The sequence below is a fragment of the Aspergillus brasiliensis genome (assembly GCF_001889945.1).
Source record: "Aspergillus brasiliensis CBS 101740 unplaced genomic scaffold ASPBRscaffold_2, whole genome shotgun sequence".
Classification (NCBI taxonomy): Eukaryota; Fungi; Ascomycota; class Eurotiomycetes; order Eurotiales; family Aspergillaceae; genus Aspergillus; species Aspergillus brasiliensis.
Window position 1 is genome coordinate 1,267,565 of NW_027137443.1, and position 26,775 is coordinate 1,294,339.

Consider the following 26,775-nt stretch of genomic DNA (forward strand, 5'->3'; position numbering starts at 1 on the left):
ATTCAGCATATGTGCAACTAAACACATTGTTCAATAGATGTAGCTTGTCTCCTAAACGCATAAATACTTCTCTCTCATCTCCCGATCTTCGAGAGCATACCACACCTCCACATCAGGAAGTATACTGCTACCTCGTGCCAACTTTGCAGCTCAACTGAACGCTTTCTCCATCATCGTCAACAAAATCAGAACAATGAAGTCATACCGATCCCACGTGAACAACCAAATTGAACAAAACCCATCGACACTCGGCCCTCTCCGTGACTTCCTCAACGATCCACAGTCAGACCAGCAAGTTAGTCGACTGGGAGTACTGGAGTTTACCCAACTAAACTCCCCACCTGTTTATCGCCAACTTGACCATCAATGCTTGCTGCACGATCTCATCTCTGAAGATATAAGTATCACAGAGCCATGTTCGCTATATGGCCGTATCATTCTGGTTGAAAATATATCACGTGGAGTCATGGAAATCCTGGGTTCGGTCTTGGATATCGATCCAATTTTCTTTGAATCTCATATTGGACATTATGATTGCTCCAAAGATCCGATGTTTGAAGCAGAAGGCGATTCAGCCCAGAAGTTTCTCACGTGTCACCCTCGAGCCGTTACGTTGGAGGGCGTACAGGGGTATTCTGAATCCAAGAAGTATGTGAGGAAATTGAATGTTGATAGGAGTGCCCTGCTTCTACATTCGAAGCCGGAAGGCACATTCAATGCGCTCATTCAGCACCACTGCTCTGTTTGGGTGAAGTACTATGAAGGTGGTGGTTGGCTTGGTATGTCCACTCTTATCTCTCTATTACCTCTTCTATGCAAAAGCTAACGGCAACAGCTCTGGTCCTAGTTGACCCTCCAGTTCTCAACGGTCTCCGACTAATCCCAGACCGTGGCCCAGTGTGCCCCATCACAACTTCAGGCCGTCGACTCTTCCGAGGTGGCTACGAGGACATCACCGGTACTGACCTCCCCAATGAAGAAAGTGGGCCACCCGGCCCTCCCAACGAAGGAGACTGTTCATCTTGTCCCCCTCGAGATGGACTATTTGATGATCTCATCTACTACTGGAAGAATAGGCTCGCACCATCCTTCAACTTCACTAAACCCCCAATGAAATCTCTGGCATACTACCCCATCCAAAGTGCCCTAGCCGAATGGACCAACAGCCATATTGCAATGGTCCTGTTTCTCCAACACTACGACTCGGCACTAATCAAAAGGGCATTCAGAGAAAAGTCTGTCAAAGTTAAAAAGAATCTTGACAACAGCGCCCGTCCCCCAAAGCAACCAGAGTCTAGCGTCTCGACCTTAACAGCCTTGCGCCGCTGGTTCATATCCCCTGTCCGGAACCCTCCTCCCCAGACCCAGAAGAAAACTACACTGTCCCGCGAGAGCTCTGAAGAGAAAACCCTCAGACTCATTCGCTCTGACCCTATGTTCCAGAACTTCATGACCTTGCGCACTTGGGTTATGCCCATTATCACGCAGAACAACCAGGACAGCGAGTACCTTAGATTGAGGATTGTAGCCCCACCGCTTATTCTTGACTCTTATGATACCGTGATTAACAACTTGACACAGTTCGCCTCGGCCCTCGAAACCATCTTACCCTGGGGGAAGGAGTTTGCCGATGCCCTCACCAACACCATCATTGAATTCCAACGCGAACATAAATATATATATCCCGAAGACCTAGTCTGAACTCGACTGTGTGCCTAGGTGGTATACGTGAGCTCGCAAGTTGGTGCTGACTATATAGAATGGCTGTCTATCTTAGGAGCTAGTTAGGCAGTAGATGTTTCATAGCTTATAATACAACTGGCCTCTTGTTATGCCAGGTTAATTCTACAATAAACAACACAAGTTGCTAAAGCAATTAAATCCATTAGAAGATTCACACACAACTAAGCACTGTGTAGCTACTAACTAGTTGGTGATGTCCGAAGCCGATAAGCAGCCAAGGTTAACTCCCATAGTACCATATACTCAAGGGATGAGGGTAGGATAATCTTAGACAATGACATCACAAACTATTCCAACCGCGATAACCAGAAACATCTATCACATCTAATCACCATCTGACATTCTCCTCCATCGACAGGACAGAAGAACCTTCTATCTTCCCCTCTCCTCTCCCTGCAGAAACATCCATCCATACCAGTCACCCATATCTACCCCCCGATCAAAGATCCCAAGTATGCAGGATGAACTAAGTTACCGTAGCCAGCTCCTTTTTACCCCTCCATACCACCCGCTGAACCAACCTACATACTGTGCGATCTACCTACCTTGATTTCAAACTTAAACAATAAGCATAACCGTCACACGATCAATCAAAATCCAGGGGATAGATAGATAGATAAGACAAAGCGGAAGGCAAGAATGTTATTCCTGCGGAAGTAGATAGAAGGTCAACCGCGTAGAATGTACGCCAAGACCTAGACAGGACATAACCCCTCCCTCTCCTTGATTTCTATCCGCACTTGACACCATCACTCCTTCACTCCCTTGCTAAGTGGATAGATAGGTAGATAAGCTGACTAGTGACTACACATGCCATCATCATCATCATTCTTCACGCTTACATGTCTCACGACACCCTCCTGGCTGGGTAAAGAGGAGGAGAATCCCCACTTACTTACCCACACCCACACCTGTCATATCATATCATGCCAAGGTAGGGAGGGGGAATAGCACATATGGCATGGTATGTCACCTCCTCCTCCTCTTTCCTCTCGGACGAAAACTTCACCCTGCTTACGGAGTACTTACTTGATCAACTAGTTAGTACTCACTTGCCTAACGTGACTCCGCTATAGTTGCGTACACTATACTAATAGCAGAGCTAGTATGTACTGTACGGAGTAGTAAAACGGCCATGCATCAATCCGGCAACGGTAATCCGCACTAATTAGACGAATCCTGAAGAAAAAAACAGGGATTAGAGTCGATAGTTCAGTTGAAGTGGAACTGGGAGAGAGAGAGAGGGGTAAGGTAGTACTAAGGTGGAACTTGGGCGTCAATAGTTGTTACCTTTTATATCTAGGTATTGTGCTAGCCTGATAGGCTACTATGTGGGTGTGACGGCAGTAATCGGGGTGGTGGCTGTTTCTAAAAATGTTCATTTTAGTATCATTTAGTATACTATCAGGACTATCTAGCTACCTAGATTGGTGAAGTGTGCCGTTGGAGGGACTCCACTGGTGGGGGGTGTGATGTTAGTATCTTAGTGATATTATCCACACTCCGTTTGTTTGTTCTGCAAATTCTTCTTCTGTAGGAAAAGTCCATGGTGGTCAGTGTAGAGGACTGGGTGGGTGATGGTGATGTGATGACAGTAGCACGGTATGTCCTCCAGTCCGGGCAGGATCTCCGTGCTTTTCTTTACACGCAGTAGACTAGACATGTAAATTCTCCCCCCTGAATGATGATGATGCTCTGCCACATGAGCGCTAATCAGCCAGTCCGAACCCCCCTTCTGCCTAAAATGTAAGCAAAACCCGGACTCATCATATCTATTTCACGCATTCAACATAACAGGCAGGATATTCCCCCCAACAGTTGCAGCCACCCTCCAATTTAACCCCCCACTCCACAATTTTATCTTTTGACCTCAACTGTCACACAAACCTAGTCTATTAGGAAAATAATAGTGGACACACCACCATGCAAGAAGGTTATTTGTCCGAAGTTTCATCGTTCGAGCGTTGGCGCGGCATCCATATATAGTAGCTAACCTGAAACGTCCAGTACGGCGCTAATTGGCCATTGAGACACCCGGAGGTTTAGGAACACACCTACTTTGTACCACACACAATGCGAAATGGTTTCTTATCTGCACACAATCAATATATTGAGTGAAGTCGGGGAATATGCGAGAACTGGTAGGGTATCTTTGCCGGTAACCTTGTTTCGAGGCTTGAACTGTGGGTGTGTGTGTTTGGGTGTTTCACAGTGAACCAAGGTCCGTCAAGGTAACTTTATTCGAACGGGTTCCGCGCAATACGAAGCTGGATGCTTTTGTGGTTGGCTTAGTTGGATTATAGTGATTGTCCATGCGATGTGATCAATGTAAAATACTGTATGTTGCAATGGCTGGAAACCGGTTTCTTAGAGTTCAAATCAGCAGCTGGAAGCCAATGAGTAGAGCATATCATATCATTCAGGGGCGTGATAGTTATCGCGTCCCAAAATAACATCTCCAAAGAAAGGAGGGCAGTCATAAACTTCACGTCCACGTCAGACTCGATTTAAAATCACCGTGTCGGGGTGGTTGGGATCATGCAGATGATATGTCTGATGATGTGCACTGACATGCGGGCTGGGCAGTCTGGAGATATATCATGGGGTTGGAAAGTCAAATGGGCAATGGCGTGTGAGTGGCAGTGATGATTATCAACTCAATCTGGGCGCTAAGACCAAGCGACAATGGACATTCTGGTGAGGTTATCTGCGCTGTGGTCGCTTGGCTGGGACAAAAGTCAATCAGCGAAAGACGAAGTAAGGAGGAGCAATAGTATAAGTTAAAGAGGTGCTAAAAATATCATACTGTCTCTCGAGTCGATAAGGGGACTTCCGTGATGTCCTTGCTCCGTCTATGTCCGCAAGTTCTGTATGTATGTGTGTATGTATGTATGTCTTGTCTGCAAGTGTGCATTGCATCCCAGCCACATGCGCCCGTTGCGATGATGGAGAGAGCGAGCTCCTATAATCTACACACCACACATAGTACTCCGTAGGGCGTACACACAATTTAGTAAAGACAGATAATCCTTCAAGGATAATCCTCTTGTCAAGAACGGAGTCTCCCACCGTGCCGAAATCCGCATCCGTTTATGCAGTGAGCAATTAGCTTAACAGTTAGCAAACAGTTTAGCAAGCCCATCCCTTGGCCCCCTCTCCCATGCCGCTCGGCTGTTTCACACTGCAACCACCGTTGGCTGCGTTCCTGCATAAGTCCCGGAGGAAGTTCGGCCGTTTACCTTTCTCTCTCTCTGTTTTCCCGTCTCCTCCTAGAGAACAATTGAATAGAGTGAAAGTACGTGTAGTGTTGTAAAGACGGAGACTAACCGCGGTGATGATCCGACAATCATGTCTATTTCGGGGTGTCGTTAATCTACCGATGACGCCGATGATTTACCAACCGCCTCGGCGGGGATCATCGGACGGTGCACTGATGGATTGATTGATGGATTTACCTTAGCTTATTGCCTTTTTCCTTCTTCTTACTCTGAACTAGTTCAGTAGTGTAGGTATGATTATTGTTGTTGTTTATTTACTTGATTGTTGGGGGCTTCCCCTTACTATTATGATGTTGTAGTCCTGGAGATCTGTCTGATTTGTTGTGTTACCCGTTGATCTCACTTGCTTATTACTATACTACGGAGTACTACCACCACCACCAGCACTCGACTCAGGAAGTGGATGCAGAACCTCCCTTGGATGCATCCCGTCTGCAGGGAGGTCCGCGTCTATTGCTGCGGGTATCTAGCAGTCCATGCGAGAGTGATTGTGTGAGTGAGAAAGAGAAGAAAAATTCTCCCATTCGACGGTCGGGCAATTGGAGAACCCCATCACGGCATGAACCGGACCACCCACTCAAACAGTGGGCATGAGGTGGGAAGGGAAGAAAGGGGGTGGGAACGCATGTAAACAGAAGAAGAAAGGTGAAAAGAAAAAGAAAAAGAGAAAGAAAAAAGTTACGAACACCGGACGGGAAGATAGTTCCCTTTTTTTTTTTTCTTCCTTTGCTTCTCTCCCATTGCTTGAGGGGTCTGGCGTGTTTGAATTAGACATGCTCCACTGGGCTGGAGCAGCGGCGTTGCTTGGGAGTTAGGAGTTAGGAAACGGTTCCCGTAGTTCATCCAATACTAGGAACCAGGGGCAGAAAATGTATCAGATTGAGCAGATGACGCTTATGTTGATGTTGATGATAACGGGTGTTGTTGGGTGTTGGTGTAGTACCGCAAATGATGGAAAATTGGGATGACTGCGATCGAGATCGAGGATGAGGGATAGTTAGTTAGTGAATACTGCAATAGACTAAGGACTATCAAAAAGATGGGATCAATGCACCATGTCATTTCTCTGGGGGACTTTCCCAATAATGAGCTACCACCGCTAAAAAGGGGATCCTCCAGACCTCCACTGCCTGCGAATTCTGCAGTGGATCCCACAACGCTCGACCACTTTGGACCTCCCCCGACTAAAGCTGTGACTAAGGAAGGATGCTAACGCCGAGAACGTAAAAACATGTAACCAAGTCGGATGGACGAGACAAAGCAACACAGAAAAAGATCACCTGGGATGATACGGAGAAACTCTCTAGTGATCTAGTCACAAGGATAGGGAGAATACAGGAATGATGATGAAGAATTGCATCCACATGGCCCCAATTGACTTTGGATTGCTGGATTCTTGGCGGGAGTGGAAGCAATCTAGATGTGGCCGCCATCTGCACGCCACGCCCATCCATTTGGAGATGAAGAGTTTAGTTTAAACTGGCAGGAAGTAAAAAAGAAAAAGTCAAGCACTGACCTTTGTTCTCCCGACTGCGCCCGTGGACACTGGACACGTCTAATTCGTTTGCTCCTTTCCCCATTCCAATATCGGGTCCCGTGGCGCTTGACTCCTCTCCAGACTTTTTCCTCCCCGGCAAACGAATCCCGAAAATCTTGGATAGCCTTTTCTGGTTTTTTGTTTTCAGTTAGTTTAGTGTTCTCCATCCTCTCCCTACACAGTAGATAGAGACTCATGAGTGAGCCCGACTATCATTGCTGCTCCTGGTCAGGGTTTTAGTCAAGAACCGCGCATGCAAGGGTTGTCCAGTGTCCACGTCCCTGATCCCGAGCATCCTGAGGCAACGGACCACTTTTCGCTGCTGCAGGAGAGTCAGGTAAGGATGGAGAGAGGACGTAAGCACGCACTCCCCTCATTCCCATGAAGCTTCAACGCGGCTCGTCCTGGATTCTTAGGGGTCACCAACACGTATATCCGGGATAGGCGAGGCACAGGGAGTTGTGTACAGAGTAAGTGAGTGGAAAGCGCCTAAGTTTGGTGGTGGCGCACGTGTCATGCGCAGTTGCTTCTTCCCATTCCCTGCAATCCCCTAACTATTATCCCTCCATTTTAGTTAACTAACGTAGTTAGTATCTTCGCAGTTTAGTCTGCCTCCTCTCTGTCGCGGTGGATCTGCTTATGGTCCGTCCACTCCGGAGGTTGTGTGATCGAATGGCATTTTCGGTGGCTTCGTTCAAGACAAACCTCCAGGGTCGGATCCACTCCGTTTCGAGCATGCCATCCCGTGTGGTCAATATACCCTGTCTGGTCCCTGTCCGGTATATTTGATATCCGTTTGCCTCCTGTCGGCTCTTGCTGGTTTCCCCTGGCGGATTATTTTTTTTTTGGTTACTTCTTCTTCATCTATTTCTCTTGCGGTTCATCTCTCCCCGTCTCTCGTCATCTCACGTTCCTTTCACTCCTGTCCTCGTTGCTGTTGTTGCATGGGTGACCCTTGTCAACACTAACTACATTGCTATCATCCATCCCTCTCACCTCACCTCACCTATATCCCCGACCATATAATCTTTCATTATCGACCTTGGGGGCGTACAGAGGGCCCCCCCCTTTTCCTAATTTTTTATTCTTAATCATCTTTCCTTTTATACCAACCTTAATCCCCCCTTTCCCTTCCTCCAATTTACTTCCATTTCTGGTCGACTATCCAACATGTATCCTACTACAGCACCACTGGATCTGGACTATCTCAATGAACAATTGCTGCCCAGGCGCTACGAATCAGAGGAAGAGGAGACGTCAGAATCAGAATTTGGGGCCCATGACCATGCCTTTTCGCCTATCAAGACTGCCGGTCCCTTCGACTCGGACACCAGTGCCGATGAGCTTTCCAATGTGAATTCCCCAGAGTCGCCAGTGGACAAGTCGTCATTCGCCCGCCTCCTGTCAGCCTATCCATCCGGCAAACAAAGTCGACCCGTATCCATGGATACGGTGAAACGAAGCAGTGGAACGACGTTTGTACCAGATTCGTACATCTTTGACGACGATGACGACGTGATTATCGAGCTGCCCTCCCCTAGTGCTACCTCTCCTTTGCAATCTCCCATCTTCCTTCAGCCAACAGTCTACCAACCTCCCGCCTCTCCCCTGTCGCAACTGGAGTCACGATCTCCCTCTCCGGCGCTAAGCGAGTCGGACGAAGAGACAGACGTGCTCGTAGCAGAGCAGGTCAAATTTGTGGAACCCAGCGCCAAACCTAATCTAATCCTAATTAGTCCCGTCACCGACGGATCAGTGGTCGAAGAGCCTGAACCCATGTCGGCTATTTCTGCAGTTTCTGCAGATGTTCCCGATCGCTTCCCACCCGGTCAAGGACTTTACTCCTTGAACCAGGGAACCAAATCACAGCCCTTGTTGAGCGACAAACGGCCCGACTACCTGGCACATATAAAGCGCGGCAGCTTGCAGCTGCACGGCAAGTATGCGAAACAAGCCCCCAAACGCGCCGATACGGACCCCTTCACAATGCCCCGAGCTCTGGCGGACGTTCCTGAAACAGCCCAACCGATGACCATGCGCTCGCGTGCTATGACGTGGAATCGACCACAGACGTCCGCCGACAGTGCATCGAACCGCGGTCCCAAAGCGGGTCTCCTCCGCCGTCCGCCATCCATGCAAAGTGTCGGCGGCGCTGGTGCTGGTGCTGTTGGTGGTTACTCGCTGTTCCCGAGCACCAGACGAACTCCTGCATATCCTAGCGAAGAGTTCCACGCTCGGTCCACCTCTGTGTCCCACTCGATCGCCAGCTCGGATATGAGCCAGCCGCCGTCGCGCACCTCCAGTCCAGCACCGTACTACTCCTCCCCTACGTTCAACCGACATCGCTCGGGCTCCTCGTACAGTGTGTCCAGCGTTCCTGGCAACATCTCACAGCGGCCGCCAGTGCGCAACTCGATTATGAAGAGCTCAACCGCATCGAGCGTGTACTCAGCCAGCAGTCTGCGATCGGAAGTGGAGAGCATGCACAGCCTGGATCCACGGGAGACTGTCGAGACCGAAGTTGCCAAGACGGCGCGGCGAAAGAAGAGTTTTCGACGCAGCAAACAGCCCAAGCTCGAGAGCACCACAACCGAACCACTCCCAACAACCCCCAAGAGTTTCATGGGGTTCATGTTACGAGGGCGGAGAAAGTCCACCATTCAAAAGTCATAATGCTTAATTTTGTTGTTGTTGTTTTTTTTTCTTTTTTTCATTTTTGCTGGAACTAGTGTTTCATATTCATCTGTTTAACTACCGGTTTGGGGAAAACCGGCTATGACGGCGTTCGGTTAGCGGGATTAAGGGACTAAGGGATCTGGATCAGGCGGCTTATTCTGATTTGAATTGGTTTTTCTTTTTATTTGTTGATTCGCACTGGATGCTACATTCCTGCTACTATATTATCTCTAGTGTTTGAATTTTTCCCTGTACCATAAACAAGGAGAACAAACAGTGGTCTTCCCGGAGCGGGCCCAATCGAAAATTGTTGAACATACACCATCTCTTACTACCTAATCCTTCCTCTCGAGTATAGATAGTAGACTGACTGACTGACGGGACAGTAAACTGACTTGAAATCATCACGATGAAACAGTGCTTTATGTGTTCTGTCCTGTCAATCTGCAATCACCGAATCTTCCATGACCCTTCCATCGGCAATCCATCTGCGGCACCTACCGCCTCTATCCACAGGAACCAACCCAGCTGACCCGGACCAAGATTTGGGTCCGATCTGGATACGGGAGAGAAAAACTTGCGAGGAGATCTGACTCGCTTCTTCGATCCACTTCATCTCGGTTGCGATCTACGTACCAAACAATAGTATTAATGGGATTGTAGTTGCCTAGTAGTACTGCCCGTATACTTGCTATTCATTACACTAGACTCTACAAAGTTCTACACCTCTCTCTCCCTCATCTGAGAATCTCAATATGACCTAGGACAAGTATATTGTATAATTCTGACCCTGAACCCCTATTCATAACCCCAGTACAATTCCATCATATTGAATTAAATGAATGCATAGATTATGATCGACCAAGCAATACACACAGTATATTAAAGACAATCTACACATAGATGAGGGCCCTATATTGGCACTGGGAATCACGCAACTAGCTAGTCTAGCTCTTCGGCATTTCATTTAGACTACGTAGTACTATCTACCCGTGCATCTAGATCCAAGTTACAGAGTATAGAGTAAATAGCAGTATAATCGAATGAAGGTCAATATGTGGATCCCTCAACACGGGGGGCACAGACACATCGCTTAGAAAGTTGACAACATCAACTAAGTAACTAACTCCGTATCTATCTAGGTTCTAGATACCTTGATAGTTAGTTACGTAGTCAGGCACGGCAGTTGGCAAGAGCATCAGTGGTACGCTAACCGGCTCGCTCGAGCCAGATTCAGCTCCGGGATGGTTTCATCCTCCCTCCATCCATCTATCCCCCGATTGGCTATCTAGTTATTTGGCACGAACCGTGATGCACGGAACTTAGGGCTCTGGTGCCGAAGTCCGAATGATGATGTGTCTCGTGTGTCAGTGTCTGTCGATCATTGTGTGTGCATTTTATTTCACATCCCTTCATCTTTTCTTTTGTTGTGGGTTTGACATGGCATGACATGACTCGGAGAGTTTGTGCGGGAAAGAACTGACTCGTTTGTGAGTTTTCGGGGACGGGATGGCTGGCTGCGTATGTCGTTTTCAGCTGAGTGTGTTAGTTTCTCGTTTTTGTTTTGCCTTTATGTCCTTCTCTAAGCGACGTGGCAATGTTGGGGATTGAGTCGTGTTGATTTTGATATATGGGGTTCGGGTTGCCTTATTGGTTGGGAGTGTGCGTAGTCTTCGTATGATTATCTTTTGTGGAGAAGATGGGATGATGAATATGTCTTGAGATTGTATAGGAATGGGAGTGGTGACTGATTAATTAATCAAGTTGTAAGCGAAGCTGTGTAGATGAATGAGGATGGGACTCTTATTCATCGTTGGTTGCGCTAGTTAATGCATTCGCTTGGCTGACTGGGGTATATAAACCCCCTTCAGCCCCCTCGTTTTGCTTTTGCTTTTCTTTCTATCTTCCATCTACCTGCAATGTATGGCAATAAGCAGCTACTATGCTCTATCCGTCATGCCTTATCATATCTTAATCGGTAGCAACTGCAATGACCAGAAGACCTTAGTTTCATACACTTCATCATCTCCAATGAATCAAGCAAGAGAAAAGAAGAGATCGTAACTAATATATCCATACCTACTGGATAATTGGACAACCGGCAATGTATATGATGCAATCTTTCACAGCGAAATATGACTTCGTTGCCTAGACATATTACTTCGATATTCTCAGGGCCCCAAGTCCATGAAATACTGTGCCAGCAGCGCTATACCATATCCCAATACAGTCGGTTTAGTAACGGAATGGAACCCACGCTGACCACGTAAACGTCAAACGGGGGTGTATACAGGACTACCAGAAGCATGGAGGCCCCTGAATGAAATCGGCTAGAATTAAAGGCAGCTTAGACGAGAAACAAAATGCATTTTGAAATGCGGATAGTGGCCGGCTATCAGTAACAGTCATGAAATCGAGCTATCCAGCTGATATGTTGTCCCGGCTATATACCACAGAAGCTACAGCAACAGTAGGAACGCGCTTGATATAGCCGTGTTCATTGTTAGCACAAAAGAAGGACTTCTCTTCGTGGAAGTTTTTCCCCCCTCTTTGGAAAATAACGAAGCGAATCATCATCTATAAGATAAACGCAGACAACAATACCAACATGGCTCTCCTCCAACTATACGGAGGGCCCAGTCCCCGCGGCCGAGACGGACGAGGAGGACGTGGAAAGGGCGTCATTGAAGTATGTATCAAGGCTGTTAAATACTATTATTCAAGTTGTACCAGTCACTCAGATATCAGCGCCGCGATAACCACTGCGGTAATCTGTGGCCGCTGGGGCCACGATGTTAGCATATGTTGGACCATCCTTGGTCTGTGGGCTCTGGTAAGTTTCCTCTACTTATAGTCTCAATGTAATTTGTCTATATCTGAGTCAAACTGACTGTCATAGGGTGCTACGCGGGCCACTATTAGTTAAAGAGGATTATATAGATACTTAAGTTGGTGTCAGTGGTGCCGATAATAGTCAGCATACCGACTTCCACTCTCCAACATGGACGGAGTACGGAGTACTAATTAATGCACCTCTGCCGTCAAGTGGCAAAGAACGAATCCCTGGTCGACTATCCTTCTTCTGATTTCGGGGCCTATGTAGTACTCTATACAACTGATTTTATGCTACTGTCTGATGCCTAAAAATTGGCCTTATACTTGCTCATGTTCACTATAACCAAATGTACTGTGGACCTGAAAGTAACTAGAGGCATCCCAATACATGCAATGTTCCTCCAATGTGCGAGATCATGAACAAATCCAAGAAACTAGTGGCAACTATTTACGCGCTTCGAGAGCAGATTTGATAGCTGCAACATGTTAGATTCGCCCTCATTTAGTAGCAGGATAGCTCACCATCGCAAGAGGTCTTGGCATCTCCAAAAAGCATTCTCGTTCCAGGCATGTAGAACATCGGATTCGGTACGTCGGCTGCTCCATTAGCACTCATTCATCTCGTGTGTGACGGAAACTTACCGTATCCGCTGGACATGCTGCGCTTCATCACAACAACTTCCTTGCTCTTCCACGCATGCAGCACTGGCATACCTGAGATCGGCGAGTCAGGCTCCAGGGCGCTTGGATTGACCGTGTCATTTGCACCGATGACAAGGGTAACGTCAGTATCCGGGAAGTCGTCGTTGATCTCATCCATTTCAAGCACGACTATTCTGGTTAGCTTTGCTTAGATGCTCGGACGCCGCACGTACTGTCATAAGGAACAGATGCCTCTGCCAAAAGGACGTTGCATTGACCTGGCATCCTGCCTGCAACAGGATGAATGGCAAATCGCACGGTAACACCTTTGGCACGCAGCATGCGCACAATCTCAGCCAGGGCATACTGCGCCTTCGCTACAGCCATGCCATATCCAACGACCTATACCTATTAGCCATGTTCATCATTCCCAAGCTCATACGTACAATGATGACGCTTTCTGCATTGGACAATGCTTCCACCGTGTCGTCGACAGTTGCCTGTACAACCTGTCCTTCGATTTTCTTTGCTTGTTGAGGAGCTGCAATGCCACCGAAGAGAACGTTGGTAAGGGAGCGGTTCATAGCGACGCACTGAAATGGTTAGAATCGTCCGCTCGAGAACTGGAAGACTTACCATGATGTAGGACAGAATCGAACCGCTAACTCCAATCAATGAGCCTACACTGGTGAGAAGGGGGTTATTGAGCATGAAGCCTTCTGCAACCAGGGCGAATCCAGAGTATGCATTCAAAACGGTGATCACCACAGCTGCGCTGGTTAGCAAGGCACGTCACGTAGTACCGAGCACTTACGCATATCAGCTCCACCAATAGCTGCAGTCGTAGTATAGCCTTTCAAGAAACTGAGCAGGGTATTTGCGCCTAAGCATGTCGCTGCAATTGCCGGTGATCCAGGCGCCATTGTAACGAATGCTCCCATTGTGGCCACATTACTCCCAAGGAGGCTCGTATTGATCAAGTGTCGACCGGGTAGTAACATAGGCCGCGAAGACATACGGCCAGAAAGCTTCAAAAAGGCCACTATAGAACCAGTGAAGGTAACACCACCTACTCTTGTTAGAGAGGTCCCACTCATGCAGGATTTACGTACCAATTAGAACACCCAGATATGCCGTCACCATGTGCAATGTTGATACGTCAGAAATGTCAGCCACCACACTCCCTATGCTTGTAAGGACGGCCGCTAACCCAACCACGGAATGGAGAGCAGCAACGGTCTGAGGGAGTCCAGTCGGTGTGATTCGTCGTCCTATTAGTGTTCCTGTTGATCGGTTAGAAGAGTCCGTCAAACTATATTGGTAACATACCAGCGATAGAACCTAGGCCAGCCACCGCGCCGAATTGGGTCAAGACTTCAGGCGAGAACCCTACAGCTGCCAGAGAAGCAATAATACCAGCGGCAACCCCAAGTATTCCGAGAATATTTCCACGCCTAGCAGTTTGCTGAGAAGCAAGTCCCGAGATCGAGGCTACAAATATCAGCATTGGAATCGTAAATATGGAAAAACACTTACCAATACACAGAACACTGCTGACAAGGTAGCCGGCTTGCACAAGCCCCGCCATTCCAGTGCTGGCAGCAGCAAGGAAGCCCCCGCCAAACAACACGGCTGGGATAGCATAAAGCCAAGGGTATTCAGGCGGATCAGTCGGACCTAGATAGGCTGTGAGCAAATACTATCATTCAACATTAGATGCACCGACACTAACGCTTGAACATATCCAACATGCGTTTGGTGATCACAAATCCACCTGATACATTCATAAATGCCAGTAGAACCGAAACAGCACCCAGGGCTTCGGGTATCGTGCTGGGCACGTAGCCTCCGCCCATGATGAAGAAACCGCCGATTCCGACCATGCCTGAGGCAGTCAGCATTAGTAGAACAGCGGAATGGGTACGCGGCCTACTCACCAGAGATTGCATTGGTAACGCTCATTAGGGGAGAATGAAGAGCCGGCGCAACACCCCACACTGCACGATAGCCGACCAGACCAGCAAGACCAAATGTCAACATGTTACTCATGAATACCGGTCCTGTAGCCTTTCCCAGAGCAAGAGCAGTCCCCATACCAGCGGTAGTGGCAGTGACATCGCGTGTAGCCTTTTGCCAAGGCGACAATGCCAGTTCTGCTTGTTCCTTGGCAGGCGTGGGGATCTCTTGCTTCGGCGCAGGTGGTGGTATTGGCCGTGGGGCAGGCGGAATTATCTTTCCATCGTGTGTTACAATAGAACCACGAACAACTTCATCCGCTAAATCAATGCCAAAGGACTTCTCTTGGGGAGACATGGATAAAAGGTATTTGATGATGTTGTTGGAGTACAATGTAGATGATTGGGTTGGAAGACGCGACGGCAAGTCAGTATATCCTAGAACTTTTCAGTCATGTATCTTTAAAACAATTAGAAGCGGCATACCAATAACAGTCACATCTTTAAACTTAGTCAATTCTCCAGGAACAGTTGCTTCGCAGTTCCCGCCTGCTTCTGCGGCAAGATCGACGATGACAGATCCAGGTTTCATGGCAGCAACCATCTAGAACTGTGAGTAGCATTCGATGCATTCTGGGTTATGATTCTTACCTCTTTCGTAATGAGCTTAGGTGCAGGCTTTCCAGGAATGAGAGCAGTTGTGATGATGATATCCACTTCCCGACATTGTTCCATGAAAAGTTTCATCTCCGCTTCGATAAATTCCTTCGACATCTCTTTGGCATAACCACCCTGGCCTGACCCCTCCTCCTGGATGTCTACCTCTATGAACTCGGCACCTAGGGACTGAACTTGTTCACGAGCAGCAGAGCGGGTATCGAAGCCTCTAACAATAGCTCCCAAGCGACGAGCCTAGATGTTGCACGTTAATGATGTTTCCCAGTGTCGACGCGGTAACAAAAGACCTACGGATGCAATTGCGCTTAATCCAGCTACACCAGCTCCAATAACCAGAACCTTGCTAGGGGGAATCTAAGACTTCTCAGTAATACAATCTATCAAATCAGAAGGGAAACAACCTTTCTAATTGGCATATTGTCAGTAGATCTGTATGCGACGTGCAGGCACTCACTTACCCAGCGGCAGTAACCTGGCCCGTCAAAAATCGGCCGAATTGGTTAGATGCTTCCAAGACAGCTTTATACCCAGCAATATTGGCCATAGAGCTATCGTGAAGTAGTCAGCATCGCGCATTATCCGGTATGAATGGCGCATACCTAAGAGCATCGTATGTCTGCGCGCGAGATATTCTTGGTATCATGTCCATGGCAAATGATGTGACACCACGCGAAGCAAGTTTCTCAATCAAGGGCTTGTTCTGTGCCGGATATAGGAAAGAAATAATCGTGCTTCCCTGGCGCAGTGCTCCGATTTCGTCCATGGAGCCTTGTTGCTGAGGACTGCGGACCTTCAAGATGATGTTGCTCTGAGACCAGATCGCATCCCGATCGACTAACGTTGCTCCGGCTTGTTCGTATACCTGGTCGTGTAAGTTGGCCTCCTCTCCAGCGCCACGTTCAACCAGTACACGCGCGAATCCTTTCTTGAGTAACAGGGAAACATTCTGCGGCGTCACAGCAACACGACGTTCGTTCGGGTATGTCTCACGAGGCACGCCAACGGTCAAGGCAGAATAAGGTACGACTGGGACGGCCGGTGCTGCGGATGCAGAAGTAGCATAGTTTCTCGGGTTCAGAATCGACGTCGAACGCGGCAGCTGTTCAAAGCAGTTGTGTCGAGTTGCTGAAAATGGAACACATCGCAGTTGCACCACTATTATGCGACAACGGTCAGTAAGTTCTGCGGCCAACCATAGATCATGTTGCTGAAAATACTCACAACTGGTCTTTACGATAGAGCGTGAGTCCCGTGGAAAGGCGCCAGGAACTGCTCGGCATGGCAACAGTGCCGAGCGCAGAAACAGCGGTACACTCATGGTGGACCTTAGAAGCTAACGCAAGGCGACTCCAACGATAGAAGCGACTGCCACAGAAGTCCTCATTCCACTCACTCTCAATGCTGCAAAGGTCGCAGAAAGGGGCGTCTGGGCAACATGGGTAGTGTGACAGGAAGGGCAGGCTAGGAAGGACGGCAGGACGGCGGGTTGTTGTTTCGATCTGCAAACACATTCACTCAGAGACATTAGTGAATTCAAATATCGGCTGAAGAGTGCAGACACGTACAGCTATATGGGGAAAGCTCCTGATTCATGATTCAATCAGGAGAGAGATTGACCGTTGCGGGGAGGTCACCCTCGCGCAAGGGATGGCGGGAAAACCACATGCCAATTATCCGCGAGTCTAAACTTAGCATAAAGGAAGGATGACTCCGGTGACCGGAATTCACCTCCATAGGATCGATGGACGAGATGAGATAGTAGCCGTGGGTGATGTATGACCAAAGACTTGCAGGAAATGAGGGGAAGCCGCGCGGGGAAGACCCTTTGACTGGCCATCGGCTTCGCGGAGCCATCTGCGCTGTCACTCCCGCTTGGCGTCGGGCATCTCCCAGGATCGCTTGTTCGGCTTCTATAGTAGAAGCATTTTCTCAATGGAATTTATGCCGGCATCCACTGCATTGATAGCTTCCTAACCTGCCGCTCTCGCTTAGCCATGTAATCAATACTAGTACCCCAAAAGAACTGCATATCATATTGGCCCTGGTTACCCGTGCTGCGACGAACTGGCGACTGAGGAGGGTCTACATCGAAGACCTGTACTTATCCCGGCTCTATTGAACTATTTAACCGGTCGGACAAGTTATGCCTTCCTACTGCTACCATCCATGCCCAGCCGCAATCGGATGTAATGCCGTCCACGGCTGCGTCGGAGATAATTGTACATATCTGCAGAGCATCCTTCTGGAACACATACCACTATCTCGTGTGACGAGCACGAGCCATTTTTTATAAATCATGGATAGAAACAACCGTCCAGCCATATCACTGTCCAACTGGGATCTTTGACAACTCATTGAGGAAGTGGCAGCGAACCTGGCTCTTTCATGATGCCCGCGAGCTCATGGATTGGCCAGGCAGGGTCCATGGCTGTTGAATATCCGCCAACTTCTTTGTTCGCGTAGGAAAACCTACACCATCGTTTGTTTTTAGATTCAAATTGCGGCAGCTTTGAGCACTCAAGGAGCACGCGGACACTTGTCCACCGAGCACTTCTCCGTTGTTTATAGCGAACATCTGGGGCACATTTCCCCGCTCCAGCGAGTCAAAGACCTCAAACCTAATTGCCGCGATAATCATATTGTAGCACAGCAGTCTATCAATCAAATCTATTCATGAATGCAGATAACCCATCTCTCCGCAAATCGGATGATTGACTGTCCACGTGAATAGTTATTCTAGCGAGCTCGGGCTGTCAGGGTGGAGGATGGGATGTCCGTGCTATGCAGCGTAACATACGACCCTTGCAGGTAGCGCAGAATGGAATACACTTGTCCTAGCTGAAAACGTATCCCGGCATTTATACTGATAGGATAAGATCATGACAACAAAGTAGGCGCAATATGAAATGGTTCATGCAGTCACGTGCATAGTCTTTTCCATATGCGGCTGCCTGAGGCCATACATGAATCATCTGCTGTCAGTCTGACGGAAGGTCCTCGTCGATTGCTGTCCGAACTATTACCCGTCGCAAAATGGCTAGTTATTGTCTAGCAGTCATTGTTAGATTATCAATTGGTTGAAAAGGCCTCACATCGATGTCGAGATCCAAGTCCTGGTGATGGCCGGCTCCTCGCACGGCTTTTTCTCCCGCTCCACTCATGGTGGGGCATGGGGATAATCATTATGATGCGATTGACATTCTCTCAACCGGTTCAAAGCAGTCTCTATCTTGCGTGCGCGCCAGAAGAACGCCCAGGCCATATTGTGAACCATTGATATCCATCGATCTGGTACAATCGAGATCGTGATAGACAGGTTCATGCATGCATTAACCGCGTTGTCCCCAACAGTCGATGGAGCGCGTAAAGGATCCGTCCACGGCCGAGCGGGCTCAAGCAAACGTGGAACGACTCCGCTGCGTGATGCTACCAGAGCTAATTTTTTGCTTGGCTCCTTAAGGTACACTCGACCCACGGCGGTCGCATCCTCCCACCCACAGGCTCTGATTGGAATTTGCGCGCTCTTCCGGCTCGCTAGTGGAGCGCAAAAAGTGAGCTTCAACAATTCTTCTTTCCCTCACCGTTGGCTCTTGCGGAGCAGACATCTCCGGTCAAGCCTCAACTATCCCGCCACTATCTACTTAGACTGAATTGAAGACAGGGGAGACTGGGAAAGCGTATATTCTTGCTAGACTGGGGAGTTTTGGTGACATCCTAATTCGTTGGACCGGGAGCACGAATGCTTTAGCTTATCCACTAGGCTAATTTAGTTCCTTTTTTTTTCTTGCTGTCTTACACCTTACAGAGTGGGGTGAGCAGGTTCCTGATCGTCTATCATCGATTTTCAGCTAACTTGCGACAGAGTCATCTTCACTTGACTTCCGCACTTTCATCTTATTTTATCTGCGCGCTCCCTGGACGTGGACTTTTGAGCCTCTGATCATTGGCCTTCGTTTCCAGAACGGCAGCCATGGCTCCATCACCTCACCAACAACATTCACAGCTCGTCGTCGACCCTGACACTGTTCCGGCCGGGGGAGAAGAGGTCAGGAGCCAGACAGAGTCCCGAGAAGATGCAAAGCTACTGGTATGTATATCAGTGGCATCCCTTTGGGATCAAGTGTCGATATCGAATAAGTAATCGCTGATATACTACCAACAGAAAGAAATGGGCTATAAGCCAGTGAGTCAACCTTAGCAACCTTATTTCGTGCAGATCTGTCTGTCTAACATGTTTTCAGGTCCTTCACAGAACATACACTCTGCTTGAGAACTTTTCGACGACATTCGGTAGGTGGAAATGATTACGGTGGATTTGAGTAGGTCTACGGACATCACTAACCTCACATGATCAGCTGCTCTCTACTTCGTCGGAGGTGTGCGCGTCACTTATAGTACCGGTATCGCAGCAGGTGGTAACCTGGCTTACTGGTAGGTTCTGTCGTTATTCATGCAATAATCGTGCTCATTACCTGTAGGACGAGTTATCTGGTTACCTTGGTTTTCACATACATCACCGCTGCCGTCATCGCAGAAGTATGTTCGGCCTCTCCCTCCGCGGGCTCTATCTATTTGTGGGCTGCGGAATCTGGAGGTCCTCGCTTTGGAAGGCTACTCGGATTCGTGGTTGCTTGGTGGAGTACTACTGCCTGGACGACCTTCTGTGCTAGCAACACTCAGTCTGCTGTCAACTACATGCTCGCGGTCAGTGTCCCTCCCGAGGCTGACCCGAACCGGATCACTTATCAGTACTACAGGAATTGACGGTCTTCGACGTCGACTTCCCGAAAGATACAAGCAGTGTCAAGTTCCGCGCTGTCCAGTGGATCTGCACAGAAGTGTTGCTGGCATTGGCCGCACTTCTGAACTACCTGCCGCGTATGTTTGATATTTACTCCTATCCAGTCTCTGTTCGGCTTGGCTTATAGCCCCTCAGCTAGGTTCTTCAAATGGGTGTTCTACTTCTCGTCCTTTATCGTCATGCTGGACTTCTTCCTCAACGTCATCTGGCTACCAATTGGTGCCGCGAACACATGGGGTTTCCGCACAGCTGAAGAGGCTTTCATGTCCACCTACAACGCCACAGGTGCCCCTGCAGGCTGGAACTGGTGTCTGTCTTACCTCGCCACTGCAGGTATCCTGATCGGTTTTGACGCCTCTGGTCACGTCGCAGAAGAGACCAAGCACGCCTCAGTGACGGCAGCACGTGGTATCTTCTGGAGTACTGTTGTCAGTGGCATTGGTGGACTGGCAACTATCATTCTGTTCCTCTTCTGTGCAGTAAGCTACCCCTTCCATGCGACAATCAGCCAACAAGCGAATACTTACATGATCAGCCCGACAACGACACTCTCATGTCCTTCGGCTCCCCTCAGCCATTCGTGCCCCTCTACGCCGTTGTTCTCGGCAAAGGAGGCCATGTCTTCATGAACGTTATTTGCATAGTTGCATTGTGGCTCGTAAGTCCCACCCTCTACCTACGAACAGCGCCTTCAATCACATATGCTAAAACAACGCACAGAACACAGCGATCGCCATCGTCGCCGCCTCCCGCCTAGTCTTCGCCGTCGCTCGCGACGGTGTCCTCCCGTTCTCCGGCTGGGTCTCGAAAGTCCACGACGGCCAGCCTCGCAACGCCGTTATCGTAGTCTGGGGCGTCGCAGCACTCATCAGCTGCACGCTCCTACCCTCCGATGTTGCCTTCACATCTCTAGTCTCCGCCGCCGGAGTTCCCAGCGCCGCCGCATACGGACTCATCTGCCTAGGCCGACTCCTCTGCACCCCGAAACGCTTTCCCAAGCCAGAGTGGAGTCTAGGACGCCTAAGCAAGCCATTCCAGTTCATCGGTGTTTTCTGGAACGGCTGGGTGGTAGCTGTGCTATTCTCCCCCTATGAGTTCCCCGTCACGGGTGCTAATCTAAACTGTAAGCCTACCATCCTCTACCACGTTATCTTGAACATTTGCTTACTTCCCCTAACCAGACGCACCCATCATCATGGCTGGTGTGACCATCTTCGCCCTAATCTCTTACTTCGTCACCCCCGAAAGCGCCTGGTTGCCTATTGATCGCATCTCGCATTTCATCGATAGTAAGGGCGCTGCGAGCGAAACCGTCGAGGAAGTTAGTGGTGATGATAATCAACCCCAGCCTGAGGCAACAACGTCTTCTTCGGGGAGAGAAGAGAACTAAGTCTAGTTTCTCAGGGTGTGCATCGCTATAATTGTCATGTTGTATTCTAAGACTCGTTGTGATGTTGGTATTGCGGATGCTTGATCGCTTGAGATGGTCGTGGTGGATTGATCGACCGAGGGGAAGGAGGCAGGAACGACTGAACTGCCTGCAACTCCCTGATTGATATGTATGAGTGAAAAGTTTACTTTTGTATGTAGATATGATAGAGCCTAGAGAACGGTTTGATGGGGTTTAGGTATACCCAGAGTGTTTAATGTGATTTGCTTTCCGATGAATTTCAAGTGGCTTGAGATATAATGTATACATGTGGAGTGGTTTTCTTATCAGATACTAGATTTTGTTCTATTTCAGGCAATGTGAGCAGAAGAATCTCACAGGTGTCAGGGTGTAGCTCTATATATGACTTTCAGTAAGCCCTTTCTGTATCTGTACAATAGTGATCCAACTCTCCCAGTAAGAGATAAAAGAAAAACAAACACAAAAACATCACCCATTACAGCACATATGTTCAATCATTCGCAAAAGATATTTCCTCACGCTCCGTAAATTCAAATTCTAAGGGTCCAGCCCAGCCGAACACCTTAGTCCCCAATATAACGCCAATATTACACCAATACTCAGACTCCGTGTTTTCCCCTGTTCCGTGTAACTTATTCCCATTATAAATCGTCAGGTACCATGTAAAGATCGCTCGGAGCGGCCGTGAATCGCAGAGAATGTTAATGGCAAGCCATGAAACTGGTCTTGTTCAAGGAAGTAGGATTGGAGAGCGGATGTCGTCCATGGTATCAATCCAACCTTCTGGGAAAGTTCGCTGCTTGAACCACGCTTGTTCCAGTTCCTCGAGGGCCTTGTCAACATTCTGTAATTGAATTAGCATTTATTCGATCAACAATGACGTCCGACCTTGACATACCTGAAACCCGAACCGCTGGAGTTCAGTCATGGTCTGTCGCACGAATTTCTGTTCGCTCAGGTTCCGCGATTCTCGGCCAGCTGTGAATAGTGGCCACAGTACCGCCAACTGACCAACGTCCTTTGCGAGCTTTCCAATTAATGCCAAGATGCGCGTAGCAAGCATGTCTAACAGCACCCTTTGGGGCTGTATATCTGGGCGACCTGCCGCTCCAACTCGATGTAGGAATACGTTGGTAGCCTTCTCATATGCTTCGATACATCCGGCATATTCAAGAACATCGGGGTACGGATATTGTCGCAAGCTCTCGTCGTCTAGTTCGCCTAAAGTCTGAAGTGCCTGCGGTGCGTTTAGACGCCATTGTACCAGCCGCTGTAATAGTTCGTGATAAGTCAGGTCTTGTTGTTCGAGAGACATCAGACCATCTTGTTTCGCCTTTCCAAAAGCACTGATGGCTGCTTGGATTTCCATCATAGCCGACCAACATTGGCGCAACTCCACGAGATGGTGGCTGTAAGCGGGTTGTTCGGACGAAAGGCTTGGTGTACCCAGGTTGTATTCCCAGCCACCTCCGTGTGTTCTCCAGTAGCTGCCTTCCACCACGGTGCCCTCACTGGTGGCACAGGCACCCGCAACGTCTAGGTATGAGAGCAGCGATACGAGGAAGGGTCGAAGTGGGTGGTTGATTTCGGCAAGGCGCTTGGCTTCTTTGTCGGGGTCGTCATTAGGGGTGAAAAGTAATCGGTAGATTTCTCGGGCTCCTTTAAGATGGATAGCCCAGTTGTGATGTTGGGAGTCCATCATCTGATAAATTAGCATTGGGGTACTCTTTATGCCCCAGTGGGCAACAAGGGACTCACCTCAAACAGTGACAATAAAAGACAGGTGGCGAAATCAGTTAGTCGCACACTGTGATTGGGGTCTGTATAACGGGTTCTGAACGACTTGACAACCTCGCCATAATTACTCATGGCTTGTTGGAAGTGCTTGTTTCGTTGCTGTCCTTTAGAGGTATTGGCAAGGTGCAAAGCACCCATGGCTTGCATAGCGCTGGCCATTGACGTTGAGGACCGAGCGAGCTCAGGGAAAAATCTTCGGTAGGGGTTGATGTTGTTTGAATTATCGTAGATGAGGAGTAAAGTAGAGACCTGGTCGACAAAATGAGTGTAATACCGGCCTTCGACGCAATCCAGTGAAGACGATAAAAACTCGGCAGGAGAGATGGGGTCTTGGAAGCGATATTTGATGGGCTTCAGGTCGGACACTGTCGTCGGAGACACAATCAGTGTTTCGAAGGGCTCATTTTCATCTCCTGCTGGCTCCTGCTTCACTTGCTTGTCCCCCTCGCTCTTGATCTTTTTGTCGCATTTCTTGGCGGTGGCGGGAGAGGAATCCGCTTGCGGCGGCCCATAGACTTTGAAGGTCATGCGACCCTGAGTGCCATCACATTCGAGACCCAGGCGTGTACAGTTTTTGCAGGATGGCGATGCTTCGTCGCAGCGGACATGTCGTCGGCGGCATGTCGAACAACCTGTGAATCCTCGGTGATGCCATCGACGGACCCGCTTTCTCTTCTCAGGCGCAGCGGCTGCGGAAAGCTGGGGTTGTGCGGGGGGGAGAGGCTTCCCCGGCGCACAAACCAACGTATGAACCTCCATGTGTAGGAGAGAATGTCAGATACGAGTAGATGGTGTGGGGTAGCGACATGAAGGTGAGTGAGGGGCGGAGGTGTCCGACCAGAGAAGATTGAGGCCAGACTGCGGACGTCGAAAGTTATACCATTTAGGAGAAACCAGTGGTGCGAAAAGGGTAAGTCCTGGGAATGAGAAGATCACTGGAGATGATGAGCGGGATGGGGCAATCCAAGGGAAGCCGAAAGGATGAGCGAGACTTTCAAAAGGATGCCGAAGCACTGGCGAGTAGTAGGCGTAGTGAAGGTAGTAACTAGTAGTTAACGGAGAGCAGTGGTAGTTGACCACTAGTTACTAGGTAACTAGGTAACTAGTTAACTTAGATGATGATCGGATTATTAAGTATGGGGGGGCAAATTGAGGGAGAACCAAAAGAGCAGGCGGCGAGATACTGGAGCCAGTGGGGCTCCAGACGGTCGGGCATTGTGGAAATTTGGGGGAAAAGAGAGAATGGGAAGAAGGGGGGGAAGGAAAAAGGCGAACTGAACTGAGTTGAACTGAACACTTTCGCGGCTGATCGAAAGATAGTCCTGGCCTGGCCATCCCACTCCCCTTCTGCAGATCATCCACCACATCCTCCTGTCCGGTGTTTCTATCTAGTATCTACGCCATGAGCACTCCCCTTGAGACAATCTCCTTCTCATGTCAAACAAACCAACAGTATTCCGGTGTAGAGGAAATTCCCCTCGCCTGTTTCATTTCCGGGTGAGCACAATAAACGACGGGCGCTGCTGATCGACCCTAGTGGTGGATCATATTTACTCTCTAGCCCTCCGTGCTGTGGTGCCTACTTCACTTCCTGTCTAATGATCTGATTCCGTTCGGTACCTCTCTCTAGCTGAGTCTAGCTAGCCTAACTGGTCTGGCGGCAGGATAACCTTTTTTCTGCACAAGAAAATCCCGCATCGGCGTCCGTCCAATTGCGAAGAGCAACTGTATTGGTACCTCGAAACCTTCCGAGCGATTCCTACATCGAGTGGTCTTCCTTCGTCTTCCAGATCTCCACCTGATCCACTCACGATGATTGCAGTAGAGTGGAAGAGCCACGATGCAGCATGCGGAGGGGGCCTGCTACTGGGCGAATCCAGTAGCCAGAATTTTCCGCCTTACCCCCTGACCAGTGGCATTGGCATCTGATAATTAGTAGCGAAGGGAATCGCTAGAGTGACCCGGGCCCAAAAGGATTTGCCCAGGAGCCACTAATTCCCGACTATCTCGGTTGCCAAGCACCTGAATGGAACCTTCTCGCCTGCCACTTTACCGGTTCCAGCGGCGCTCCTCGTGCCTTGTCATTCGAGACCACACTTAAGTATGCAGCCTGGGGATGCCATTTCAGTATAATTTCCCCCTGCCATGAGGATTCCATGGTAAGCTCAATCAAATTAACCCGGTTGGAAATGGGTATCATGATTGGACGTGGTGCTGCTAGCCTGTCGAACCATGCAATGTGTCTCAGTTTGCTCGGCCTTTTTTTCCTCAGTCAACAAGGAAACAAACGCTCAACGCCCGTGGACTCCCGAGTGCACCTGCAAGTAGATGGCCCCTTGAAAATCTAGTCTCCATGTGTGTGTGTGGAACGGGTGGTCCCGCACCCCGTGAGCTACTGGCAGCATCAAATGAAAAATTGAAGGGAACAGAGATGGTCCTGCACATCCGATCACCAGTCAGCTCATTTTACACGCAGATCATTGGTGACGTTGCTAGAGGTCTGTGTGCCATTGGGAACCCAGATGATGGTCGATGAGAACCAGTCTGTCTGTGGAGTGGTTCTCCTGGGTCATGTTCCGTGGATCTGCCAAAATCGAGGAAACTGGATGGGCCCTTCCCAACCTTTCGCTTAGCTGTAACTTTTTTCGACGCCGGCTGATGGTCTAGTCAATTGAACTTGGCAGGGATCGTTTTTCGCTGCAATATTTGGAACGTGTCTTGGACTCTTGGTATTGTGATATGGCGCAGAGAGCTGCTCCATCGGGATAAACAATGTGTTGGACGGTTTCAGTTTCATGTCGCGGCGGGATTCCGAGCACAGTAAACTCAAAAGCTATGAGAGCTAGGCAATATGGAGGCAATCGGGGGTTGATCACCTCTCAGCCCAGACCGTTAATGAGCACGCACTCTGACAAAATACACGAAAGGTTGTGTATCTTGGGAGGTACCAGGCACATGCACGGCTGACAGGTCAAAATACCTAACAATCCAACATCTATACACATTTTGGTTACTCTTGTTCCTGGTAACACTGGTAGACATTGCAACTCGGTAATCACGCGACCTTGGCGGTGACATGAAATAGGCAGGCGAACAGCTGGGTGCGATTATCATGCAATGTTCGCATGCTCATGCCCAAACAGGTGGTCGTCCACTGCGCCATTATTTGGGCTATATGGAATGAATGTCCATTTGTTGATATGGAAATAATGGGTGGGGGCCCTGGCATAAGCGTCGCATTACACCGATACTTCGACGCATGCTCTAACCCAGTTACTGCTCTCAGGTAGGCAGATATCATGCTAATCAAATGGCTGTATGAGGATACCAGGTTGATTGTCACCACCTCTCGGCCGATTTATGATGGACCATTTAGTTCCTTCTGCAATATGTCTAGTTAATACTCTCTACTGGTCTTTCTG

At 48.9% G+C, this 26,775-nt stretch overlaps 5 protein-coding genes across 5 annotated transcripts; 3 read left to right on the forward strand and 2 right to left on the reverse strand.

The window, feature by feature from the left end:
• Window positions 1-193: 193 nt before the first annotated feature.
• ASPBRDRAFT_51562 (uncharacterized protein) lies at window positions 194-1,701 on the forward strand (the record flags this gene model as incomplete). Its single annotated transcript, XM_067626752.1, has 2 exons — window positions 194-652; window positions 823-1,701. 2 exons carry the CDS (start codon window positions 194-196, stop codon window positions 1,699-1,701), a joined length of 1,338 nt encoding a protein of 445 aa, XP_067483107.1.
• A 6,027-nt stretch (window positions 1,702-7,728) lies between these two features.
• On the forward strand, window positions 7,729-9,231 carry ASPBRDRAFT_116466 (uncharacterized protein; the record flags this gene model as incomplete). The annotated part of the gene is made up of 1 exon (XM_067616985.1): window positions 7,729-9,231. One exon carries the CDS (start codon window positions 7,729-7,731, stop codon window positions 9,229-9,231), a length of 1,503 nt encoding a protein of 500 aa, XP_067483108.1.
• A 3,150-nt stretch (window positions 9,232-12,381) lies between these two features.
• Window positions 12,382-16,912, reverse strand: ASPBRDRAFT_38177 (putative nicotinamide nucleotide transhydrogenase). The gene is made up of 18 exons (XM_067623889.1): window positions 16,566-16,912; window positions 15,944-16,499; window positions 15,803-15,892; window positions 15,636-15,687; window positions 15,318-15,578; window positions 15,153-15,270; window positions 14,649-15,104; window positions 14,444-14,596; window positions 14,248-14,388; window positions 14,041-14,202; window positions 13,824-13,994; window positions 13,526-13,780; window positions 13,348-13,481; window positions 13,158-13,304; window positions 12,945-13,113; window positions 12,712-12,900; window positions 12,592-12,666; window positions 12,382-12,545 (listed from the first exon to the last, which is right to left on the reverse strand). Exons 1-18 carry the CDS (start codon window positions 16,660-16,662, stop codon window positions 12,514-12,516), a joined length of 3,258 nt encoding a protein of 1,085 aa, XP_067483109.1. The 5' UTR covers window positions 16,663-16,912; the 3' UTR covers window positions 12,382-12,513.
• A 2,402-nt stretch (window positions 16,913-19,314) lies between these two features.
• Window positions 19,315-21,535, forward strand: ASPBRDRAFT_26396 (putative amino acid permease; the record flags this gene model as incomplete). The annotated part of the gene is made up of 10 exons (XM_067622257.1): window positions 19,315-19,431; window positions 19,507-19,527; window positions 19,586-19,634; window positions 19,700-19,775; window positions 19,823-20,048; window positions 20,102-20,222; window positions 20,281-20,624; window positions 20,654-20,803; window positions 20,866-21,268; window positions 21,327-21,535. 10 exons carry the CDS (start codon window positions 19,315-19,317, stop codon window positions 21,533-21,535), a joined length of 1,716 nt encoding a protein of 571 aa, XP_067483110.1.
• Window positions 21,536-22,286: 751 nt separating this feature from the next.
• On the reverse strand, window positions 22,287-24,112 carry ASPBRDRAFT_26397 (Zn(II)2Cys6 transcription factor; the record flags this gene model as incomplete). Its single annotated transcript, XM_067622258.1, has 3 exons — window positions 22,287-22,400; window positions 22,455-23,258; window positions 23,315-24,112. The coding sequence occupies 3 exons, from the start codon at window positions 24,110-24,112 to the stop codon at window positions 22,287-22,289; spliced, it is 1,716 nt and encodes a 571-aa protein (XP_067483111.1).
• Between the last annotated feature and the right edge of the window lie 2,663 nt (window positions 24,113-26,775).

Coding starts and splice junctions, on each gene's coding strand:
- ASPBRDRAFT_38177 (XM_067623889.1), bottom strand. CDS start 16,662: ATGAGTGTACCGCTGTTTCTGCGCTCGGCACTGTTGCCATGCCGAGCA. Junction 13,781..13,823: donor ATATCTGGGTGTTCTAATTG/GTACGTAAATCC, acceptor TAACAAGAGTAG/GTGGTGTTACCTTCACTGGT. Junction 13,114..13,157: donor ATGCAGAAAGCGTCATCATT/GTACGTATGAGC, acceptor TAATAGGTATAG/GTCGTTGGATATGGCATGGC.